The sequence below is a fragment of the Salvelinus sp. IW2-2015 genome, linkage group LG32, assembly GCF_002910315.2.
Source record: "Salvelinus sp. IW2-2015 linkage group LG32, ASM291031v2, whole genome shotgun sequence".
Classification (NCBI taxonomy): domain Eukaryota; kingdom Metazoa; phylum Chordata; class Actinopteri; order Salmoniformes; family Salmonidae; genus Salvelinus; species Salvelinus sp. IW2-2015.
Window position 1 is genome coordinate 31,884,841 of NC_036871.1, and position 22,837 is coordinate 31,907,677.

The 22,837-nt window shown below is 41.3% G+C and overlaps 1 protein-coding gene across 2 annotated transcripts in view; it reads right to left on the reverse strand.

Annotated features, from left to right (window-relative positions):
- LOC111956615 (complement C3) overlaps nucleotides 1-22,389 on the reverse strand; it is a 47,377-nt gene extending 24,988 nt beyond the window's left edge. The window contains exons 1-12 of one of the 2 annotated variants that reach the window (XM_023977119.1): nucleotides 22,272-22,389; nucleotides 11,894-12,071; nucleotides 10,870-11,032; nucleotides 10,516-10,586; nucleotides 9,988-10,079; nucleotides 8,383-8,468; nucleotides 8,178-8,265; nucleotides 5,668-5,779; nucleotides 4,174-4,297; nucleotides 3,544-3,659; nucleotides 572-925; nucleotides 281-478 (exon numbers count right to left, since the gene is read on the reverse strand). In XM_023977119.1, the coding sequence (XP_023832887.1) occupies nucleotides 281-478; nucleotides 572-925; nucleotides 3,544-3,659; nucleotides 4,174-4,297; nucleotides 5,668-5,779; nucleotides 8,178-8,265; nucleotides 8,383-8,468; nucleotides 9,988-10,079; nucleotides 10,516-10,586; nucleotides 10,870-11,032; nucleotides 11,894-12,071; nucleotides 22,272-22,342 (1,653 nt within the window). In that variant the 5' untranslated portion in view covers nucleotides 22,343-22,389. Of the gene's footprint in view, nucleotides 1-280; nucleotides 479-571; nucleotides 926-3,543; nucleotides 3,660-4,173; nucleotides 4,298-5,667; nucleotides 5,780-8,177; nucleotides 8,266-8,382; nucleotides 8,469-9,987; nucleotides 10,080-10,515; nucleotides 10,587-10,869; nucleotides 11,033-11,893; nucleotides 12,072-22,271 lie in introns of those variants that run through there. The other variant, XM_070436698.1, reaches the window with a different exon arrangement.
- Between the last annotated feature and the right edge of the window lie 448 nt (nucleotides 22,390-22,837).

Below are 22,837 nucleotides of genomic sequence, written 5' to 3' on the forward strand. Positions count from 1 at the left end.
TAATGACTCCAACCTAATTGTATGTAAACTTCCGACTTCAACTGTATACGCACACATACTTTTGGATCCCTAAAATGGAGGGGACTATGTACAAAAAGGGCTGTAATTTCTAAACAGTTAATCCGATATGGATGGAAATACCCTCAAATTAAAGCTGACAGTCTGCACTTTAACCTCAGTCATTGTATCATTTCAATTCCAAAACAACAAAAATATGTCACTGTCCCAATACTTTTGGAGCTCACTGTATATTGTTAAAAAAGTTATAGTTTAGAGTTACCTGTCCCATGCACTGGTCCTCCACGTCCACCCACAGTGAGTCAGCCACCACGTCATAACCTTGCGATGGCACAATGTAGAAAGCCACCAGGCGGAAGGAAGGGAGCATGTCTGGAGTTACTTTCAAGGTTTCTTTGAGGAGAGCTTTGTCCTTTGAATTCCACTTCCCCATTTCAATGATCCGCCCTTTGCTGACCACCTAATATAACATTTAACCGGACTGTAATACAAATCAAAAATATAGAATTGCAAAACGATAAAGAAAAACATAGTTAATTTACAGTTGTTTTACCATGTATGAAATGAAATCATGTTTGAAAACCTGGGCCCCATTTTCTCCAAGGAAGTTAATGGCAACGTAGAGGGACTCATGCTTCTTCACAACAGATTTGTCCACAGAAAGGTGGATGTACTCTTTGACTGTCTTTGTCTCGTATGCTAAAAGTGTGATATCTTTTCGTGCCTGGTGACTAGAATCAAGTAAATCAGAGACAGCTGTTGTCACTTGGACATTTTTTTTTTTGTCTGTGCGAACAGTGTTAATGGTGATGACAGCTATTCCGTGGCTGTCTGTGAAGTATTTCTGTCCCTCTCTCTCTATTTCAATGCCCTTTACAGGAGAGCCAGAAGTGTCAGTCAGGTACACCTGGAGAGAGAGAAAGAGAGAGGGTGCGTTTAACAGGGGTTGAGAGGGCATGAGTGTGAGAAAGGTTGCATGACCGTTTGTGTTAATGTGTTTGAGTTACCCTTATGTAAATGAAGTTAATAAAAAAAATGTATACTGTACTTTAATGTATCGTTTTGCTTAAATAAAAAGAGCTTGAAATGTGTTTRTGAGCTTTTGTGGTTTATATATACTTCATGTCTTAAGATAGATTACTTTTAGTGTATTTTTTGTTCATACTGTATGTATTCTTTTTAATATTTTMAATAATATCGTTTATGCGTACACAGAATACATAACAATTAAAAGTGTCCTCTTTTCTCTTATTTAGCGATTATCTTGCAAATGCATGTTTTTCAGAATTCCACACACTGTCTAATTTGTAGAATAATTTGGTATACTTCAATAATATACTGAAAGTATACAGTATGTGTTTAAATATAGAAAAACTATGCTCCAAGTTAACTTTTTCAGAGTGAAGTTTTAGCAACATTAAAGTGCATGAAAACATAATTTTATAGCGAAAGTAATATACTTCCTTGATATTTGAAAGAGAAATAAACATAGGTAACACTTTACTTGACACCCAGTGTAAGTTGTGACACGATCATAACCATGTCATAACACTGTCATGACCCATATATTTACATCTGTTGTGACATACATTGCGTTATTTTATGGCTGGTTATGACACTTACATAAGAGTCTCAAAACCCATAGTTATTCAAATTTGTTTTCTCCCTGCCAATAAGTTCCCTTTTGTTTGAAAGTTTGTCTTTTAAATCTTTAGTTTTTGTTGTAATGAATTCATTAGTCATGCTTTTTTCATTGTATTTTAAATAACTTCACCCTGTCATGAAGCATTATGACCATCATGTGTCACTTTACTTGGACTAAGAAAATACACTTTATGTTAATGTAAAGAAGCATTATGGCCTCCCGGGTGGCGCAGTGGTCTAGGGCACTGCATCGCAGCGCTAGCTGCGCCACCAGAGTCTCTGGGTTCGCGCCCAGGCTCTGTCGCAGCCGGCCGCGACCGGAAGGTCCGTGGGGCTATGCACAATTGGCCTAGCGTCGTCTGGGTTAGGGAGGGTTTGGCCGGTAGGGATATCCTTGTCTCATCGTGACTCCTGTGGCGGGCCGGGCGCAGTGCGCGCTAACCAAGGGGACCAGGTGCACGGTGTTTCCTCCGACACGGCTGGCTTCCGGGTTGGAGGCGCGCTGTGTTAAGAAGCAGTGCGGCTTGGTTGGGTTGTGCTTCAGGAGGACGCATGGCTTTCGACCTTCGTCTCTCCCGAGCCCGTACGGGAGTTGTAGCGATGAGACAAGATAGTAATTACTAGCGATTGGATACCACGAAAATTGGGGAGAAAAGGGGGTAAAAAAAAAAGTGAAGAAGCATCATAACCATATAACCCAGATAGGCCTATCACGTACATGCCCTATATCAGTCATCAGTCAGAAAGAGGGTTTCTTGTCCTGCTCCTGAAATCTGCTCCTGCATTCATCCCAGTTTTCACCACCCAATTCAGCATTGGGATAGGTGCATGTCTGACATCAATGTTTGCCCAATTATAATTCGCCAGCAGCATACCACTGCTGGCTTGCTTCTGAAGCTAAGCAGGGTTGTTCCTGGATGGGAGACCAGATGCTGCTGGAAGTGGTGTTGGAGGGCCAGTAGGAGGCACTCTTTCCTCTGGTCTAAAAACAATATCCCAATGCCCCAGGGCAGTGATTGGGGACACTGCCCTGTGTAGGGTGCTGTCTTTCGGATGGGACGTTGAACGGGTGTCCTGACTCTCTGAGGTCATTAAAGATCCCATGGCACTTATTGTAAGAGTAGGGGTGTTAACCCCGGTGTCCTTGCTAAATTACCAATCTGGCCCTCAAACCATCACGGTCACCTAATAATCCCCAGTTTACAATTGGCTCATTTCTCCCCTGTAACTATTCCCCAGGTAATTTGCTGCAAATGAGAATGTGTTCTCAGTCAACTTACCTGGTAAAATTATGGATAAATAAATTTAACATGGTACATTTCTAAAAAGTATATATAACAAACATACTGTTGATACGTAGGCTATGGTGTAACGGAATGTTTTGACTTGTGTGGTAGGTTTTGTMAGTTTTGACACTCTTATGTAGGTGTCATAACCAGCTATATAATAACTACAGTCGGAGGTTTTGTGGGTTTATACACTCTTATGTAGATGTCATAACCAGCTATATAATAACTACAGTCGGAGGTTTTGTGGGTTTATACACTCTTATGTAGGTGTCATAACCAGCCATATAATAACGCAATATATGTCACAACAGGTCTAAATATGTAATGACAGTGTTATGACCATATTATAACAGGTAATTACACATGTAGGCTGTTATGACATATTATGACATGGTTATGACAGTGTCATAACGTGTTATGACGCTGGGTGTCAAGTAAAGTGTTTCCTAGACATATAATAAGTAAATGTGTTGTTTTTATTTTTATTTTATTTTTAGATTTAACATACAATATACATTTAAGGACTTGGTAAGGGTATAATTCTGCTTCTTTCTAAAGACAAAAGTTTACCCTTGTGACGTATGCAACTTACATGAAGATTAAATGGTAGGCCTGGCTTGAAGAATTTGGAGGATTTGGTAAAATAAATTGAGTAAGGAGATGTAACCACTTTGATGCCTGTGAGTTCTGCTGTTACAATGTCACTGCCTAGGAAAGAGAGGGACCAGGAGAAAACAAGGTGTTATATGGGATGTAACAAATATAATCTGTGGATATTAGGGTCAAATACACATTCCAAATGCTCTTATGTATATTTACAGAAAAAAAGATGGGTGTCACTAGTAAAAGTCACTAGTAGAACAGCCCATCACAGGCTGGATTGAAGATGCTCTTTGAATTATCTATCGTCCAAAAACAAAGACAACCAATGCGGCCTTAATAAGTGTTTCCATGTTTAAAAAAAAAATCTATTAAACTGAACATGCAACAGTAATAAAGGGATTATGAACACATGACAATGATTATATAATACTTGAGCTGTGCTTGATTTAGTTTTCCATGGAACCAATAGAGTAGCTCCAAAAATGCACACACAAAGCTAATTCAAGCACACCTCAAATACTTTCTAGCATTTTGAAGTATTTTGCATAAGTATTTGACCTTGGTCTGATGGATATGAATGGATGAATCCATATAGCATTCACAATAGGTATTACCACACCTGAGCTAGTGAAGACAGTAGCTCTTGCATAGAGAGAACATTCAAGGATATCATCAATACTATTAACGTCTTTAGCGGCAGCAATGATTTGGGCAACTGTCAGTATGGCTGTGGTTGTCCCTGTCTGAGAGACAAAATCAAAAAGATGGTTAAATGTAGAATATCTACAAATCAGTATTCTAAGGGTACAGTGCCATGAAGAAGTATTTGCCATCTTTCTAATTTTCTCTACTTTGCATATTTTTTATATTAAATTTTATCAGATCTTCAACCAAAACCCAATATTAGATAAAGGAAACCTGAGTGAACAAATAACATAACAATTACATACTTATTTAATTTATTTCATAAACAAAGGTATGCAACACCCAATTCCGCTGTGTGAAAAAGTAATTGCCCCCCCTTACACTCAATAACTGGTTGCGCCACCTTTAGCTGCAATGACTCCAACCTAACGCTTCCTGTAGTTGTTGATCAGTCTCTCACATCGCTGTGGAGGAATTTTGGCCCACTCTTGCATGCAGAACTGCTGTAACTCAGCGACATTTGTAGGTTTTCAATCATGAACTGCTCGTTTCAAATCCTGCCACAACATCTAAATTGGGATTAGGTCTGGACTTTGACTAGGCCATTCGAAAACTTTACATTTGTTGTTTTTTATCATGTAGACTTGATTGTGTGTTCTGGATCATTGTCTTGCTGCATGACCCAGCTGCGCTTCAGCTCACAGACGGATGGCCTGACATTCTCCCACAGAATTCTCTGATACAGAGCGGAATTCATGGTTCCTTCTATTAAGGCAAGTCGTACAGGTCCTGAGGCAGAAAACCCTCCCCAAACCATGACACTTCCACCACCATGCTTGTCCGTTGGTATGAGGTTCTTACTGTGGAATGCAGTGTTTGGTTTTCACCAAATGTCTTCCAACGAACAGTTCATGCTTGAAAACTCACAAATGTCACTGAGTTAAAGCATTTCTGCATGAAAGAGTGGGCCAAAATTCCTCCACAGCGATGTGAGAGACTGATCAACAACTACAGGAAGCGTTTGGTTGGAATCATTGCAGCTTAAAGTGGCACAACCAGTTATTGAGTGTAAGGGGGGGCAATTACTTTTTCACACAGGGAAATTGGGTGTTGTATAACTTTGTTAATTAAACAAATAAAATAAGTATACTTTTTTTGTGTTATTTGTAAACTCATGTTCCCTTTACCTAATATTAGGTTTTGGTTGAAGATCTGAAAACATTCAGTATCAAAACTATGCAACAACACAGAAAATCAGAAAGGGGGCAATACTTTATCATGGCATTGTAAATCCTGCCCTAAATCACTGCTTTGAATTTGAGTTTGAATTGCTGAGAGATCGTACAATTACTTGATCAATAATATGCTGCCAAATAATACATAACATACCTTGTGGAAACATTTCAGTGATCATAATAACTTTGCTGTAAGGGCATCATCAGTAAAGCACAGTTCAAGAAAAACGTACTTGTAATTGGTGCCTTTGTAGTAAGGTGGATAACTGGATTTTCGTGCCATTTTTGCACACATATCCAAACATGACATATGCATAGCCTACAACCTCCGTTCCAGAGAAGTACCTGAGAAACAAGTGTGTAGCAGTGTTATAAATGGAATTGAATCTTCGCTAAGCTCCGCCGCCCTTAGTTACTGTTGCAACCTCAGACAACATTTTCCCGGGAAACCCAATTCTCCATTCAACCATTGGCGAAATGCCCTCCCCAATGATCACAAACGGTGCTTCTAATACACAATGAAATTAAACACAGACTACCCCTTGCTAATCAGGAAACTTTTGCTTATGTTGTGGTGAACTGTCATTACAATATATTCACGGGAACCATGTCAGATTATGTTTGTAGTGTGGCTAGCCACTGAATTGCACCGTCAGCATGCATGCAGTCAAAGCTATAACAACTTAGGAGCTAACTAATGCTCTCTAATCGTATCCGGATGTTGACAGCAGATGGGAGTTGTATTCATAGCATTGCTAACTTAGCTAACATACATTTTGAGAAAACAAGTTAGAAAGATAATGGTGGAGAAAGGTCAAGGGAAGCTATTTTCATATCGAGGGAGGGGACTGTATACGTTACGCAAAGACAGAATACTATAAAGGCAGGACTCTGTAATATGAGAATTTAATATTTTCCATGGAAGGGCTCGGCTCTGTTACGTGTGTAATAAAGTCTAAATTGAATTCACAAGTTCCGGTATCTGTGTAAATATTTGACTCAAGATTTTCCACAACATGTACTGTTCAACTATTTAGTAATTTAAACATTTATTTTTTTGAAGGAAACTCCATTCTTGCCATAGCCCTCACTAGCTTTCATGCGATTTAAACATAAGCTTGTCCGAGGTGTCGGACTAGACAAGAGTTGATATCCATTGGAGCACTGCGATTAGTTTCCCAAAAGTCTGGGGCGGGGCTTAGTGAAGGGTCAATTGAGATTTACTTCTTGAATTAAAATTGAAATAGAGTAAATACTATAGGATGTCAATGTTTTATTTATTATAGAATTTCATTAAAGTCAATACAATTCCAATGCTTCATATAATGTATACTTCAATATTAACAATGTTTATTTCAATATATTATCAATGGCATATTGTTGTAAATACTTACTTTTGGTTATGATGGAGAAAGAAATGTGTGCTAAGCTCATGGCAAGTTTATTATTATTTTTTAAATCAATGGGTAAATATCAAGAATTGAAATGACCGTTGACCAGATTATTTAAATATAAAACGTACAGTGCATTCGTAAAGTATTCAGACCCCTTGACCTTTTCCACATTTAGTTACGTTAAAGCCTTATTCTAAAATAGATTAAATATAAACATTTCCTCATCAATCTACACACAATACTCCATGATGACAAAGAGAAAACATTTATTTTATTTTATTGTTGCTAATTTGAGTGGCCAGACTGAAGTCACTCCTCAGTAAAAGGCACGACAGCCCGCTTGGAGTTTGCCAAGGCACTTAATGTACTCCCAGACCATGAGAAACCAGATTCTCTGGTCTAATGAAACCAAGATTGAACTATTTAGTCTGAATGCCAAGCGTCACGTCTGGAGGGAGGCTGGCACCATCCCTACGGTGAAGCATGGTGGTGGCAGCATCATCCTGTGGGGATGTTTTTCTGCGGCAGGTACTGGGAGACGAGTCAGGGTCGAGAGAAAGATGAACGGAGCAAAGTACAGAGAGATCCTTGATGAAAACCTGCTACAGAGCACTCAGGACCTCAGACTGGGGCGAAGGTTCACCTTCCAACAGGACAATGACCCTAAGCACACAACCAAGACAACGCAGGAGTGGCTTCGGGACAAGTCTCTGAATGTCCTTGAGTGGCCCAGCCAGAACCTGGACTTGAACCCGAACATCTCTGGAGAGATGTGAAAAGAGCTGTGCAGCAACGCTCTCCATCCAACCTGACAGAGTTTGAGAGGATCTGCAGAGAAGGATGGGAGAAACTCCCCAAATACAGGTGTGCCAAGCTTGTAGCGTCAAACCCAAGAAAACTTGAGGCTGTAATTGCTGCCAAAGATGCTTCAACAATGTACTGAGTAAAGGGTCTGAATATGAAATATGTGATATTTCAGTTTTTATTAAAAAAACATTTGCAAACATTTCTAAAAACCTGTTTTTGCTTTGTCATTATCGGTTATTGTATGTAGATTGATGACTAAAAAAACAATTGAATACATTTTTAGAATAAGGCTGTAACGTAACAAAATGTGGAAAAATTCAAGGGGTCTGAATACTTTCCAAATGCACTGTATATTAGCCTCTGACATGTCTACAGTGTTAGCATAGGTTCAAATCTCGCCTACTGCCCTTTGACACAACCTCTCTCTCTCTCCCCATTGTCATCTTCGCTCACTATCTGTTAAATTAAATGTCAAATAAAATACATTTCCCAGAGGGCATCAGATCAAGCACCCCAGGCTGGATATTGTTTTTCAAACTCACCTAGCTTCTAAATCCACTTTAAAGTCTTGGTCCTGAACATGTAAATACTGCTTCCTGGTTTTCAATGTGACCTCAAATGTTGGCAACACTATAACAACAACAAAAAATACAATGACATAATGACAGCGGACAGTAAAAAATGAAATAAAAAAATCCTGCTGTTAGATCGATAATCTATAATGTTGTGTTTGAATGGATGTCTCACCATGTTTCTTCACATCAAATGAGGTGTTAAAGACCCTGTCAGGTTCACTCTGTAATTTCACCTCCAGGGTCCACGTTCCTTCCTCCCTGAAGGGAATAGAATACATTAGATCATTTACACATTGTAAATAATGTTCCACTTCTAATTTCACATTTGCAATGTGGAGTAACAAAATAAATGGAACACTTTTTTGCCACATTCATGGGCGCGCAGACACACACACACACTGGTGGAAAAATGACCCAATTGTCATACTTCAGTAAAAGTAAAGATACCCTTAACCATTGGCATACAATGGTCGCGCCCGGCGGAAATTGAATTAACATAATACAAAAAATCCCCCTGAAAATCTGTCTGTTTAAGTGAGAGAGATGTTTTTTTTGTTGCATGGGCTGCGTCTCAATCCATCTCATCCGCCAATATCGCCCTTCCACATCTGGGGTGAAAGGTGGCAGAGCTAGAGCGGTGTTTGTCAAAACATAAGACATCCCGAAAATCGTTTTTTCTCACAAACACATTTGTAGCATACAAACGGTTTTGCCTACTATGACCACTCTATTGAAAGCTGAGACTCTCACGAGCACGATGGTGTTCTCCATTTTGCACTAGGACGCCCACAAGCCTAATCTGAAGGTCCAGGTACCAGTTTAAAAATGAATGGAAGTATAAATGGAGATATTTTAGGCACTAAAATAAGGGGATAAATACATTTTGAAAAAGATTTTTGTTTGTTTCCTGATCTTATATCTCTGAGATATAGGAAAGACACTTCAGAACATACTTCCTTTAGATTTTTTGAGGGGGACTATCTGTTTTTCCATGTGGTGATTCTGTTATTCAATGTGTTTCTATTGGCTAATATCAGTAATGCCAAATTCAATGTTGCATACAATAATTTTTTTATGTATTTTTTTTTTTTATAACTTGAGGGGTTTTAAAATTGAAAATCAAATAGCTAAATGATCTTTGGTATGACCATCTTAAAATTCCACATGTTAGCTTAATAGCAAATGACTCAAGTAAAAGTGAAAGTCACCCAGCAAAATAAACTCAGCAAAAAAGGAAACGTCCTCTCACTGTCAACTACGTTTAATTTCAGCAAACTTAACATTGTATGAACATAAGATTCAATAACTGATGGCAGAATTTGTAAAAAAAAATATATATATTTACGGATAGCCATGGGCACACTCCAACACTGAGACATAATTTACAAACAAATAATTTGTTGTTTAGTGAGTCCGCCAGATCAGAGGCAGTAGGGATGACCAGGGGTGTTCCCTTGAAAAGGTGTGAATTGGACCATTTTCCTGTCCTGCTAAGCATTCGAAAAGTAACAAGTCATTTTGGGCGTCAGGGAAAATGTTAGTAAAACATACATTATCTTCTTAAGGAATGTAGTGGAGTAAAAGTAAATGTTGTCAAAAATATAAATAGTATAGTACAGATACCCCAAAAAACTACTTAAGGAGTACTTTCAAGTATATTTACTTAAGTACTTTATACCCCTGCGCGCACGCACACACGCACACGCACACACACACACACACACACACACACACACACACACACACACACACACACACACAAGGTGATTCATCTTACTTGACTATATCTGGGAGCAAAAATTGGTTGGCATAAAGTCCATTGACACTCAGGCCCATTTTGGTCTGCGAGATTATAGTGCCATCAACACTCTGTTGAAAAGCAGAAAATAAAATAATTAACATTACAAAAATATTTTAAGGAGCACCTTGAAATTATTCTTACACCAGCTGATCCGGTAAACAATATATATGTAGGCTACCATCCACTACCATCTAGTCAATACCCTGTTACAGTCATGAATTAACTGCCCTACTTCCTTTTCTCTTGCAACAATTAACAAACATCTGACCAATCGGGTTAGAGCTAAGTAGTTGCTAGGTATATAATCAATTGTTATTCTAATTCCAAACAACTGATTCAACATATTTTAGAAGTAACAACAGTGACTTACAAAATCGCTCTCATAAAATAATTCTACATTCATCTGATTTTTTCCAAAAATTGTTCTGTGTTGATCTATATTTCACTGTGCTTTTCCAAATATTTGATACCTGTAAAGTAGGCTATTGCATAATTTTATCTTACCTTTAAACCAACACTAACAATACCGTTTGCTGCCTTTGCTTCAAGGTTTGTGACAAATAGCCTGTACTTAACTGAAAAGGGGAAACCACATTTTTATTATGCACAACTGGGAGGATTATTCAAGTAAAGTCTAAAATTAAACCTAATGTGAAGCTCTCTTGATATGAATTACCTTTGTAGGCTTCATAACTGCCTATGATTATTTTTTGTATGCATTGCACCTTAATAATATGGTGATGTATGTGTTAAGACATTCTGCCATTGTTGACTGAATACACTAAAAAACAAATATTGTATATGCAAAATGATGGAGCACTTTGAATGAGGCACGGGATAGGTTTGCTGCATACTTACCATCCTCTCCAGGGTTATATATAGGTTTATCTGTCTGGAGGAAGACATAACCTGACTGGAAGGACACCAAAACAACTGTCTCCAATTGTCTGCCTCCGAATGTTGCTTTCAGGTGCACATACTGATTGCCTCTAACATTTCTTTTGAAGTCTTTTTGGTCAAGCTTGAGAGAGAGAGAGAGAGAGAGAGAGAGAGAGAGAGAGAGAGAGAGAGAGAGAGAGAGAGAGAGAGAGAGAGAGAGAGAGAGAGAGAGAGAGAGAGAGAGCAAGGGAGAGAGAATGGATGTTAGTGAAGCTTGTTCGAAAGCATGATCATTATTAATAGCTAACGAAACATTTTTCCCAAATGCACAATGGTAACAATAGCACTACACATAAGGTACCCTTTATTATGTTTTATCTCACTATTTCAAAAGGACCAGAATGACAAGCACACATTTGTTAATAACCTTAACAATATGTAATAAGGCAGCTTTTCTCCAACCTCGGTTCTGGGGACACCAAAGGGCTAGCCCTACACAGCTGATTCATATAATCAACTCATCACGTGCTATGGCAAAACCCCAAAATGAGCACCCATTGGGGAGTTTGCTAATCACTGTAATAAGGCTTTATAACTGATTTATAAACTATAAATGAGAATAGTGAACAATCTATAAACCACTTATAAATCTTGCATGAAGCCTTTATAAAGGATGCCTTACTGTAAAGCCTTACAGGGACAATTAAAGGGATGGTTTGAGATTTTTACCCCAATCTAAATTCTATTCTTACCTTGAGAGAAGGGATGTGTTAAAAAAGAAGAAGATATACTGTAAACAATGCATGGAATTTAAAATAATAATGTATACATCATGTAAGTACGCAATGCAAGAACGCAACCATACAAAATGTTTTCCCTGCATTTTTGCGCCACAAAAATATGTAAAGTGTGCAGCAGCACAAATGTTAACTTGCGTAGCGTATACATTTGGCTTAGGTCTGTGTTGTGAGCATGTGAAATTCATCCAAATCAAATATCTTACCTTTAGCTGATGCAGAGCCTGGTTGTTGTCTCCAAGGATCTGTTTTTTTTCATAGAGCTTAGATCTTTTCAAAGGAAAGTCCATCACAGTAAGGTTCACCTCACCACCCACTGAGCTCTCCAAGTATATGCTCTCCTCACTGCCAACCCGAAGGATGTTTGGGGCCACCATTATGTACCTGCAACAAARGGACACATTACCAAAATAGTACTCATAGTGTAGAATGTAGGTGGGCTTGAAATAAAATATTAAAACAGCTAAATATTTGCAACATTTTGACAGATTTTGTCAATTCTTTTTTTTTTTGCAAACCATTGATCAGTTCAGCATTGCTTTATGGTGAACAATATAGGCATTGGTTGAAGCTCAGTGCTCAAATCTCCCTACCATCATATCTAAACCAAAATGACACCAATCTCGATGACAATTCGCAAATCAACTTGATTAGAGATACACAACACACTCCTCGCCTCTCATCATGAACCTTCTGTCCATTACCGAGAACCAAATACCGGATTTTTAAACAGAGTCCTTAGCGTTAGGGTTGTCAGACAATGTTTTGCCCAGAATGAGCTCAATATCTAGCCTTGGATAAGAATGAGACTACATCGATGTAAAGCCAGACGGATATTCGCGCTTTCAAACCACTTGAGCCACAGACTCCAAATAAGTGTCATGATGTTGGAAAAATTGCACAGGTCATATTTTCACGATTTGGACCTTAATTCCCTTTGCAAAGCTAATAAACATGCGGAAATGTGAGCAGCATTTTGTATTCCTAGTTTAATTTGTTAGGGAGCGTAAACAAAGTACAAACTTTTTTAAACATTTGAATTTCAATAGCTCCTTGGTCATGTGACCTACTGACTTCAAACAAGGTTCAGAATGTACACTCAGTGGGCCTACACATTGCACACCCTTTAGTTTGTCCATTTTCATCTCACACAATCTTACATACATTTTTCAAAATAAAACAATTCAATAGCTCCTTGGTTATGTGACATACTGACTTCAAACAAGGTTGAGAATGTACACTGACTACCCTTCTATATTGAACACCCTTTAGTTTGTCAATTTTCATCTCACATGTCTTTACATTAAAAAAATGTAACTTTCAAATTTAAATAGCTCTTTGCTCATGTGACCTAATGACCTCAAACAAGGTTGAGAATGTCCACTGATTACCCTTCTATATTGAACACCCTTCAGTTTGTCCATTTTCATCTCACAGGTTTTTACATGAATTTTTCAAACTTTAGAATTTCAATAGCTTCTTGGTCATGTGACCTACTGGACTCAAACAAGGTTCCGAATGTACAACCAGTGGGCCTACACATTGCACACAAGTTAGTTTGTCCATTTTCATCTCACACGATTTTACATGAATTTTTAAATCTTTAACATTTCAATAGCTCCTTGGTCATGTGACCTACTGACTTCAATCAAGGTTCAGAATGTACACTCAGTGGGCCTACAAATTGCACACCCTTCAGTTTGTCCATTTTCATCTCACACGATTTTACATTAAATTGCCTGCTTTGCCCCCCTGAAGGACAGTGTCACTCACACACCTATTCACTTGGCCCTTCTCCCTGGGGCTTTCCTGACCTCCAGGKAGGCCCCCATTGACCGAAACAGGCTCTGTGCTCCTGGTGACCCGCCTGCATTTTTCTGCTCACAGTCTAAGTCCCCACTCCAACCTCCATGGCCTGAGTGCTGCCCCCAGCCCCCGAGTCCGGCTGCCCTTGCTTGGACTCGAAGTGCCCCCCGCCTTGATGGAGGCCTCCTTGTGCATCTGGTAACCTGAAACAAGCTCTGTGCACCTGGTGACCTTTCCGCTTTTATCCGCTCAGAGACTAAGTCCCCAACCCAACCTCCACAGCCTGAGTGCTGCCCCCAGCCCGAGTAACACCCGGTGGTATCATCAGAGACTTTTCTGTCTTACAAACTGGACATCAGTTGCCGCTACTAACCTTCAGCAGACTTTAACTGGGTTTGTACACCCAATCGACATCAAGTGCCAGCGCAATATTTATAAGCTTGAGAACCAAATACCCCTCTCAGTATCTAGCGGCACCATCAACCGGGTGTCTGAAGAAGCAACAGAAAATAATCATCCCCTTTCAATCATTTGCTTGCCCAGTCAGACTTAAAAAAAAWATATATATAACATTATTTCACCTTTATTTAACCAGGTAGGCAAGTTGAGAACAAGTTCTCATTTACAACTGCGACCTGGCCAAGATAAAGCAAAGCAGTGCGACACAAACAACAACACAGTTACACATAGAATAACAAAACATACAGTCAAAAACACAACAGAGAAAAGTCTATATACAGTGTGTGAAAATGAGGTAAGATAAGGGAGGTAAGGCAATCAATAGGCCACAGTGGCGAAATAATTACAATTTAGCAATTAAACACTGGAGTGATAGAGACTGGAGGGATAGATGTGCAGGAGATGAATGTGTAAGAAGAGATACTGGGGTGCAAAGGAGAAAAAAGAAAAAAAAACAGTATTGGGATGAGGTAGTTGGATGGGCTATTTACAGATGGGCTATGTACAGGTGCAGTGATCTGTGAGCTGCTCTGACAGCTGGTGCTTAAAGCTAGTGAGGGAGATATGAGTCTCCAGCTTCAGTGATATTTGCAATTCGTTCCAGTCATTGGCAGCAGAGAACTGGAAGGAAAGGCGGCCAAACGAGGAATTTTATAAATGACATCGCCGAAGTCAAGGATTGGTAGGATAGTCAGTTTTACGAGGGTATGTTTGGCAGCATGAGTGAAGGATGCTTTGTTGCAAAATAGGAAGCCGATTCTAGATTTAATTTTGGATTGGAGATGCTTAATGTGAGTCTGGAAGGAGAGTTTACAGTCTAACCAGACACCTAGGTATTTGTAGATGTCCACCTATTCTAAGTCAGAACCGTCCAGAGTAGTGATGCTGGACGGGCGGCAGGTAGCGATCGGTTGAAAAGCATGCATTTAGCCCTCCGGGACAGAACCATGGGAACCACCTTTACCAGCGCTTCATCGATATTCCTCACTTTGACATGAGGGGGGGGGGGTCACAGTCACCCCATGGGTGATTTGAGTGTGACCGCAACAGGTGGGTACGCTCCTTTGAATTTCATCAAGTTGACATTTAGTGATCTGTGCCCAGTGGAAACCTAGGCTTCTTCCGTCCGTTTTATGGTTCCGCAGCAAATCAATGGGAGTGCATGGTACTACCCACATCAGATGTAGGCCTCCCTCCCCAGACAAGCTGGAGATACCTCTCCCCACTTCGTAGGGCATGAGCCAGATCCATGCAATGCCTTATCACTGTGGGGGCAATGGGTTTAGTCTCCGCCTTAAGTCTAGTGAGCGTAGAGGAGACCTTCCCACCTACATTGTGTGGGGCCGGCGAGCGCCGTAGCTGGGGAGATCCGCGATAAGGGCCTGGCGTGCTGGACCGCTGGACCCAACCCCCCAACGGTCCGCCTTAGGCCCGCCGACAGACACCACCTCAATGAACCCCCGCACGCAGCCCCTTGCGAGACCACACACGAGAGACCGCGAGATGGGCTGCACAATGAACTTCCAATGGTGGTGAGAGGAGGGTGACGGAGCGACTGCTCACCTAACCGCGGCACGGTCCCAGCCCCGCTTCGCACCCCAGCCCGACCGACACAGCCCTTAGTCAATCCTTATCCTGAAGTTATGGATATTTTTTTGCCAACTTCCCTTACCTACGTTGTTATAACATGCAGAGGCTGTTCACCTTGGAGACCTGTTGCGGATATGGGTACGGCCCTGCGTGAGATTTAAACCATCTCCCCTGGATTTTCAAGGGCCAGGGAGAGCTCAACGGATGCCGCCGAAACCGCAACGCTTTCCAGGGCTTGGGCCCCTCTCTCGGGGCGAACCCATTCCAGGGCACCCTGCCCTTCACAAAGAAAAGAAAAAAACTCTCCCCGGGGCTCCCGACAGATTCTCCGGGATTGGTCACATTACCGCACTGGATGCCTCGTGAGCCCGTGACCGCCACTCCATGGACATTCTGAAAGTTGTTTGAGGTAGGTAGGTCACATTACCAAGGAGCTATTGAAATTCAAAAGTTTGAAAAATTCATGTAAAATCGTGTGAGATGAAAATGGACAAACTAAGGTATTGCAATGTGTAGGCCACTGATTGTACATTCTGGAACTTGTTTGGGTCCAGAAGGTCACATGACCAAGGAGCTATTGAAATTATAACGTTTTTTTTATTTTTTAAATCATGTAAAACGTGTGAGTTGAAAATGGAACAAACTAAAGGGTGTGCAATACAGAAGGGTAGTCAGTGGACATTCTGAACCTTGTTTGAGGTCAGTATGTCACATGACCAAGGAGCTATTGAAAACAGAAACATTGAAAATTCATGTAAAGTTGCATGAGAGAAAATGGACAAACTAAAGGGTGTGCAATGTGTAGGCCCACTGATAGATTCTGAACCTTGTTTGAAGTCAGTAGGTGTAACGGCAGCCTTCCCCTCTTCGTCTGAAGAGGAGGTGTAGCAGGGATCGGACCAAGACGCAGCGTAGCTCGTGTTCAACATGATTTTAATAAACAAGACGAAACTGTGAACACTTACAAATAACAAACGTGGCTTACCGTACAGCCCTATCTGGTGCAGAGAAAACACAGAGACAGGAACAACCACCCCAATCCCCAACACAAAACAAGCCACCTATATATGATTCCCAATCAGAGACAACACAAAACATCTGCCTCTTTGATGAGAACCATATTAGGCCAAACATAGAAACGGACAAACAAGACACACAACATAGATGCACCAGCTCACGTCCTGACCAACACTAAAACAAGCAAACACACAAGAACTGGTCAGAACGTGACAGTAGGTCAAATGACCAAGGGGCTATTGAAATTCAAAAATGTAAATAAATGATTTTAAATAGTGCGAGGTGTAAATCAACAACAACAAAAAAGTGTGTGCAATGTGTGTCTATGCCATCGGGTTTGCTAGAGCTAATGAAATTTGAAAAATTTGATTTGTCACTGTTGACGGTCCCTAACTGCTGTTGGAGGACGTAAGGAAAACTACAGGCGAATAACCAACCTGAATCTTTCTTTACCTTGGTGGAGACTACAGCATCCATAAAGTGACCATTGACTTTGCCAGCTTTCAGACTGAATATGTTTGTAGTTTTGATTACATTTATAATTTCTCTCTCATTTTTGTCTGTTAAGAACCAAGAATGTGCTACCTTTATGCAGCATTTCTGAAAATACTGTAACGACCCTGGGTTTATAAGCGCTGTTTCATTACAATACCAACATATTTTCAGCCGAATCTCAGAGTTCCGACACAGGTAGGTTGCTTGGCAACAACACAGCTGCTTGCACCATGCCGCCAGTCTTAATATTTTGCGAACAAACCTAGGCTATTGTATATAGCTAGCTATATGGTGGTATTCAAGCTTAATTTAATATATGCAAGCATATACACTGCTCAAAAAAATAAAGGGAACACGTAAACAACACAATGTAACTCCAAGTCAATCACACTTCTTGTGAAATCAAACTGTCCACTTAGGAAGCAACACTGATTGACAATAAATTTCACATGCTGTTGTGCAAATGGAATAGAAAACAGTGGAAATTATAGGCAATTAGCAAGACATCCCCAATAAAGGAGTGGTTCTGCAGGGTGGACCACAGACCACTTCTCAGTTCCTATGGTTCCTGGCTGATGTTTTGGTCACTTTTGAATGCTGGCGGTGCTTTTACTCTAGTGGTAGCATGAGACGGAGTCTACAACCACACAAGTGGCTCAGGTAGTGCCTCATCCAGGATGGCACATCAATGCGAGCTGTGGCAAGAAGTTTTGCTGTGTCTGTCAGCGTAGTGTCCAGAGCATGGAGGCGCTACCAGGAGACAGGCAGTACATCAGGAGACGTGGAGGAGGCCGAAGGAGGGCAACAACCCAGCAGCAGGACGGCTACCTCCGCCTTTGTGCAAGGAGGAGCACAGGGCGCCAGTGGCGAATTTGCCAATCTTGGTGTTCTCTGGCAAATGCCAAACGTCCTGCACGGTGTTGGGCTGTAAGCACAACCCCCACCTGTGGACGTCGGGCCCTCATACCACCTCATGGAGTCTGTTTCTGACCGTTTGAGCAGACACATGCACATTTGTGGCCTGCTGGAGGTCATTTTGCAGGGCGCTGGCAGTGCACCTCCTTGCACAAGGCGGAGGTAGCGGTCCTGCTGCTGGGTTGTTGCCCTCCTACGGCCTCCTCCACGTCTCCTGATGTACTGGCTGTCTCCTGGTAGCGCCTCCATGCTCTGGACACTACGCTGACAGACACAGCAAACCTTTTTGCCACAGCTCGCATTGATGTGCTATCCTGGATGAACTTGCCGAAGTGTGCCCCGTGCGAGTTATGCGCCCACCTTGCGTCGTTTCGCTCTGCTGGTCTGTCCTGCTTCCCATTGCGCACAAGTCATAACTACCTTGAGGCCACTTGTGTGGGTTGTAGACTCGGTCTCATGCTACCACTAGAGTGAGAGCACCGCCAGCATTCAAAAGTGACCAAAACATCAGCCAGGAAGCATAGGAACTGAGAGTTGGTCTGTGGTCACCACCTGCAGAATCACTCCTTTTTTGGGGGTGTCTTGCTAATTGCCTATAATTTCCACCTTTTGTCTATTCCATTTGCACAACAGCATGTGAAATTTATTGTCAATCAGTGTTGTTTCCTAAGTGGACAGTTTGATTTCACAGAAGTGTGATTGACTTGGAGTTACATTGTGTTGTTTAAGTGTTCCCTTTATTTTTTTGAGCAGTMTATATTTCTCTAGTTGGATTTTCCAGAGATTCTCTGGTTTTGTTCTTGTTTATTTTTGATTAGTCGTTTGAGGTTTGTTTTTCCCTGCTGTTCTTACCACTTTGTGGATTTTCATTGTATTTTGGAGGTTATCCATTTTTTCTCTTGGCTTTACTTTTGACGTTGTGGATTTATATTTTTTGCCTGAAGATCTTTTACCTTGATTAAACCACCGTCTCTAGTACTGCTGTGTCTGCCTCATCTTCTGGGTTCTGCCGACTATTAGTGACTGTTTCTCACACCGGGTCCTGACAGAAAGAGCTGCAAAATCTGGACCCCTACAAATCAGCTGGACAAGACAATCTGGACCCTTTCTTTCTAAAATGATCTGCCGAAATTGTTGCAACCCCTATTACTAGCCTGTTCAACCTCTCTTTCGTGTCGTCTGAGATTCCCAAAGATTGGAAAGCAGCTGCGGTCATCCCCCTCTTCAAAGGGGGGACACTCTTGACCCAAACTGCTACAGACCTATATCTATCCTACCCTGCCTTTCTAAGGTCTTCGAAAGCAAAGTCAACAAACAGATTACCGACCATTTTGAATCCCACCATACCTTCTCCGCTATGCAATCTGGTTTCAGAGCTGGTCATGGGTGCACCTCAGCCACGCTCAAGGTCCTAAACGATATCTTAACCGCCATCGATAAGAAACAATACTGTGCAGCCGTATTCATTGACCTGGCCAAGGCTTTCGACTGTCAATCACCACATCCTCATCGGCAGACTTCTCAAATGATTGCCTCGCCTGGTTCACAAACTACTTCTCTGATAGAGTTCAGTGTGTCTGTTGTCTGGGCCTCTGGCAGTCTCTATGGGAGTGCCACAGGGTTCAATTCTTGGACCGGCTCTCTTCTCTGTATACATCAATGATGTCGCTCTTGCTGCTGGTGAGTCTCTGATCCACCTCTACGCAGACGACACCATTCTGTATACCTCTGGCCCTTCTTTGGACACTGTGTTAACAACCCTCCAGACGAGCTTCAATGCCATACAACTCTCCTTCCGTGGCCTCCAATTGCTCTTAAATACAAGTAAAACTAAATGCATGCTCTTCAACCGATCGCTGCACCTGCCCGCCCGTCCAACATCACTACTTTGGACGGTTCTGACTTAGAATATGTGGACAACWACAAATACCTAGGTGTCTGGTTAGACTGTAAACTCTCCTTCCAGACTCARATCAAACATCTCCAATCCAAAGTTACATCTAGAATTGGCTTCCTATTTCACAACAAAGCATCCTTCACTCATGCTGCCAAACATACCCTTGTAAAACTGACCATCCTACCAATCCTCGACTTCGGCGATGTCATTTACAAAATAGCCTCCAATACTCTACTCAATAAATTGGATGCAGTCTACCACAGCGCCATCCGTTTTGTCACCAAAGCCCCATATACTACACACCACTGCGACCTGTACGCTCTCGTTGGCTGGCCCTCGCTTCATACTCGTCGCCAAACCCACTGGTCCAGGTCATCTACAAGACGCTGCTAGGTAAAGTCCCCCCTTATCTCAGCTCGCTGGTCACCATAGCAGCACCCACCTGTGGCACGCGCTCCAGCAGGTATATCTCTCTGGTCACCCCCAAACCAATTCTTCCTTTGGCCGCCTCTCCTTCCAGTTCTCTGCTGCCAATGACTGGAACGAACTACAAAAATCTCTGAAACGGGAAACACTTATCTCCCTCACTAGCTTTAAGCACCAGCTGTCAGAGCAGCTCACAGATTACTGCACCTGTACATAGCCCATCTATAATTTAGCCCAAACAACTACCTCCCCCTACTGTTTTTATTTATTTATTTGGCTCTTTGCACCCCATTATTACCCTCTCTACCTTGCACATTCTTCCACTGCAAATCTACCATTCCAGTGTTTTACTTGCTATATTGTATTTACTTCGCCACCATGGCCTTTTTTTGCCTTTACCTCCCTTATCTCACCTCATTTGCTCACATTGTATATAGACTTATTTTTTCTACTGTATTATTGACTATGTTTGTTTTACTCCATGTGTAACTCTGTGTTGTTGTATGTGTCAAACTGCTTTGCTTTATCTTGGCCAGGTCACAATTGTAAATGAGAACTTGTTCTCAACTTGCCTACCTGGTTAAATAAAGGTTAAATAAATCAAATAAAAATAAAAATAAAATCTCATATGTATATACTGTACTCTATACCATTTACTGCATCTTGCCTATGCCGTTCGGGCATCATTCATTCATATATTTTTATGTACATATTCTTATTCATTCCTTTACACTTGTGTGTATAAGGTAGTTGTTGTGAAATTGTTAGGTTAGATTACTTGTTAGATATTACTGCATGGTCGGAATTAGAAGCACAAGCATTTCGCTACACTCGCATTAACATCTGCTAACCATGTGTATGTGACAAATACAATTTGATTTGAAGCAATGTCAGTACAATAACTATTAGTCGGGAGCTTCATGAAATAGATTTCCATGGCCGGGCAGCTGCACACAAGCATAAGATCACCATGCGCAACGCCAAGCATCAGCTGGAGGGGTGTAAAGCTCGCCGCTATTGGACTCCGGGACAGTGGACACGCGTTCTCTGGAGTGATGAATCACGCTTCACCATCTGGCAGTACGATGGACGAATCTGGGTTTGGCGGATGCCAGGAGAACGCTACCTGTCCGAATGCATAGTGCTAACAGTAAAGTTTGGTGGAGGAGGAATAATGGTCTGGGGCTGTTTTTCATGGTTTGGACTAGGCCCCTTAGTTCCAGTGAAGGTAAATCTTAATGCTACAGCATGACATTCTAGACGATTCTGTGCTTCCAACTTTGTGGCAACAGTTTGGGGAAGGCCCTTTCCGGTTTCAGCATGGCAATGTCCCCGTCCATACAGAAATGTTTTTTTGAGATTGGTTTGGATAACTTGACTGGCCTGCACAGATCCCTGACCTCAACCCCATCGAACATCTTTGGGATGATTTGGAATGGTGACTGTGAGCCAGGCCTAATCGTCCAACATCAGTGCCCGACCTCACTAATGCTCCTGTGGCTGAATGGAAGCAAGTCCCCACAGCAATGTTCCAACATCAAAGGGGGGACCATTAATGCCCATGATTTTGGAATGAAATGTTCGGTGTCCACACACTTTTGGTCATGTAGTGTGTATATATATACACACACACACACACTGGTATACATCATTTTAATAGCACGACACTGTAAAGTCCATTATCCATCTTTAGAGTGTGAATTAGGCTGTTTGAGAAGGTTTGAATCCTAATCAACATGCTTACACATAGCTTGAAATACAATACCAACATAGCTACTGTAATAGGTCAAAGCTGTGTGCTGGAAAACTTTGGTAGGCATTGTGGTGCTCGTGTAAAATTGATTTCATTTTCGGCTTCAGACCAATGCCTATTCTCACTTAAAACATTGTTTTTTATATATTATAGAAATGTATAAGATCATAACTAAGTCATCATGTAACCACTTACCCGAGAGACAAAACAAGGTTTAGAGACTTACGTTTGACCCAGAGATGAACAGCAGAGGGAGAGGATGAGAAGGAGAGCTGCAAGGAGCTTTGAACACCCCATGTTGTCAGCAATGAAACCACTGTCCAGATGAAGTGCCTAGTCCCCTCTAATGTACTTAGTCAGTGTTAATTTTTAACTTGGAGTGAGGACCTAAGCTACGACTGTTTACCATAGCAAGGGAACAATGACCTGGACCAGACTGAGACAGACAGACAGAAACATGCACCCACAATTTTCAACAATTGCAAAAAAAAATATTACGTGTTCAAAAATGAAATCTGATGGATTCATTCTATCAACCACTTACTGCAAAAATGACTTTTGATTGTCAAAAAGTATAATCCCAAATCCCCCAAATTATGCAGCAGCTCTATCTCTCTCTCACTAACACACACACACTGAAAAGTTAGTTTTGTATGCTGGTAAACAGTTTATTTGACAACATAATTATATTTACAGTATAAGGCCTATTTGTAACTGGTTGCAATGTGGGTTTCACTAAGTTGAGTACAGTGTCATGATGTACTATGACACAGAAGTATTTATCCAATTTCC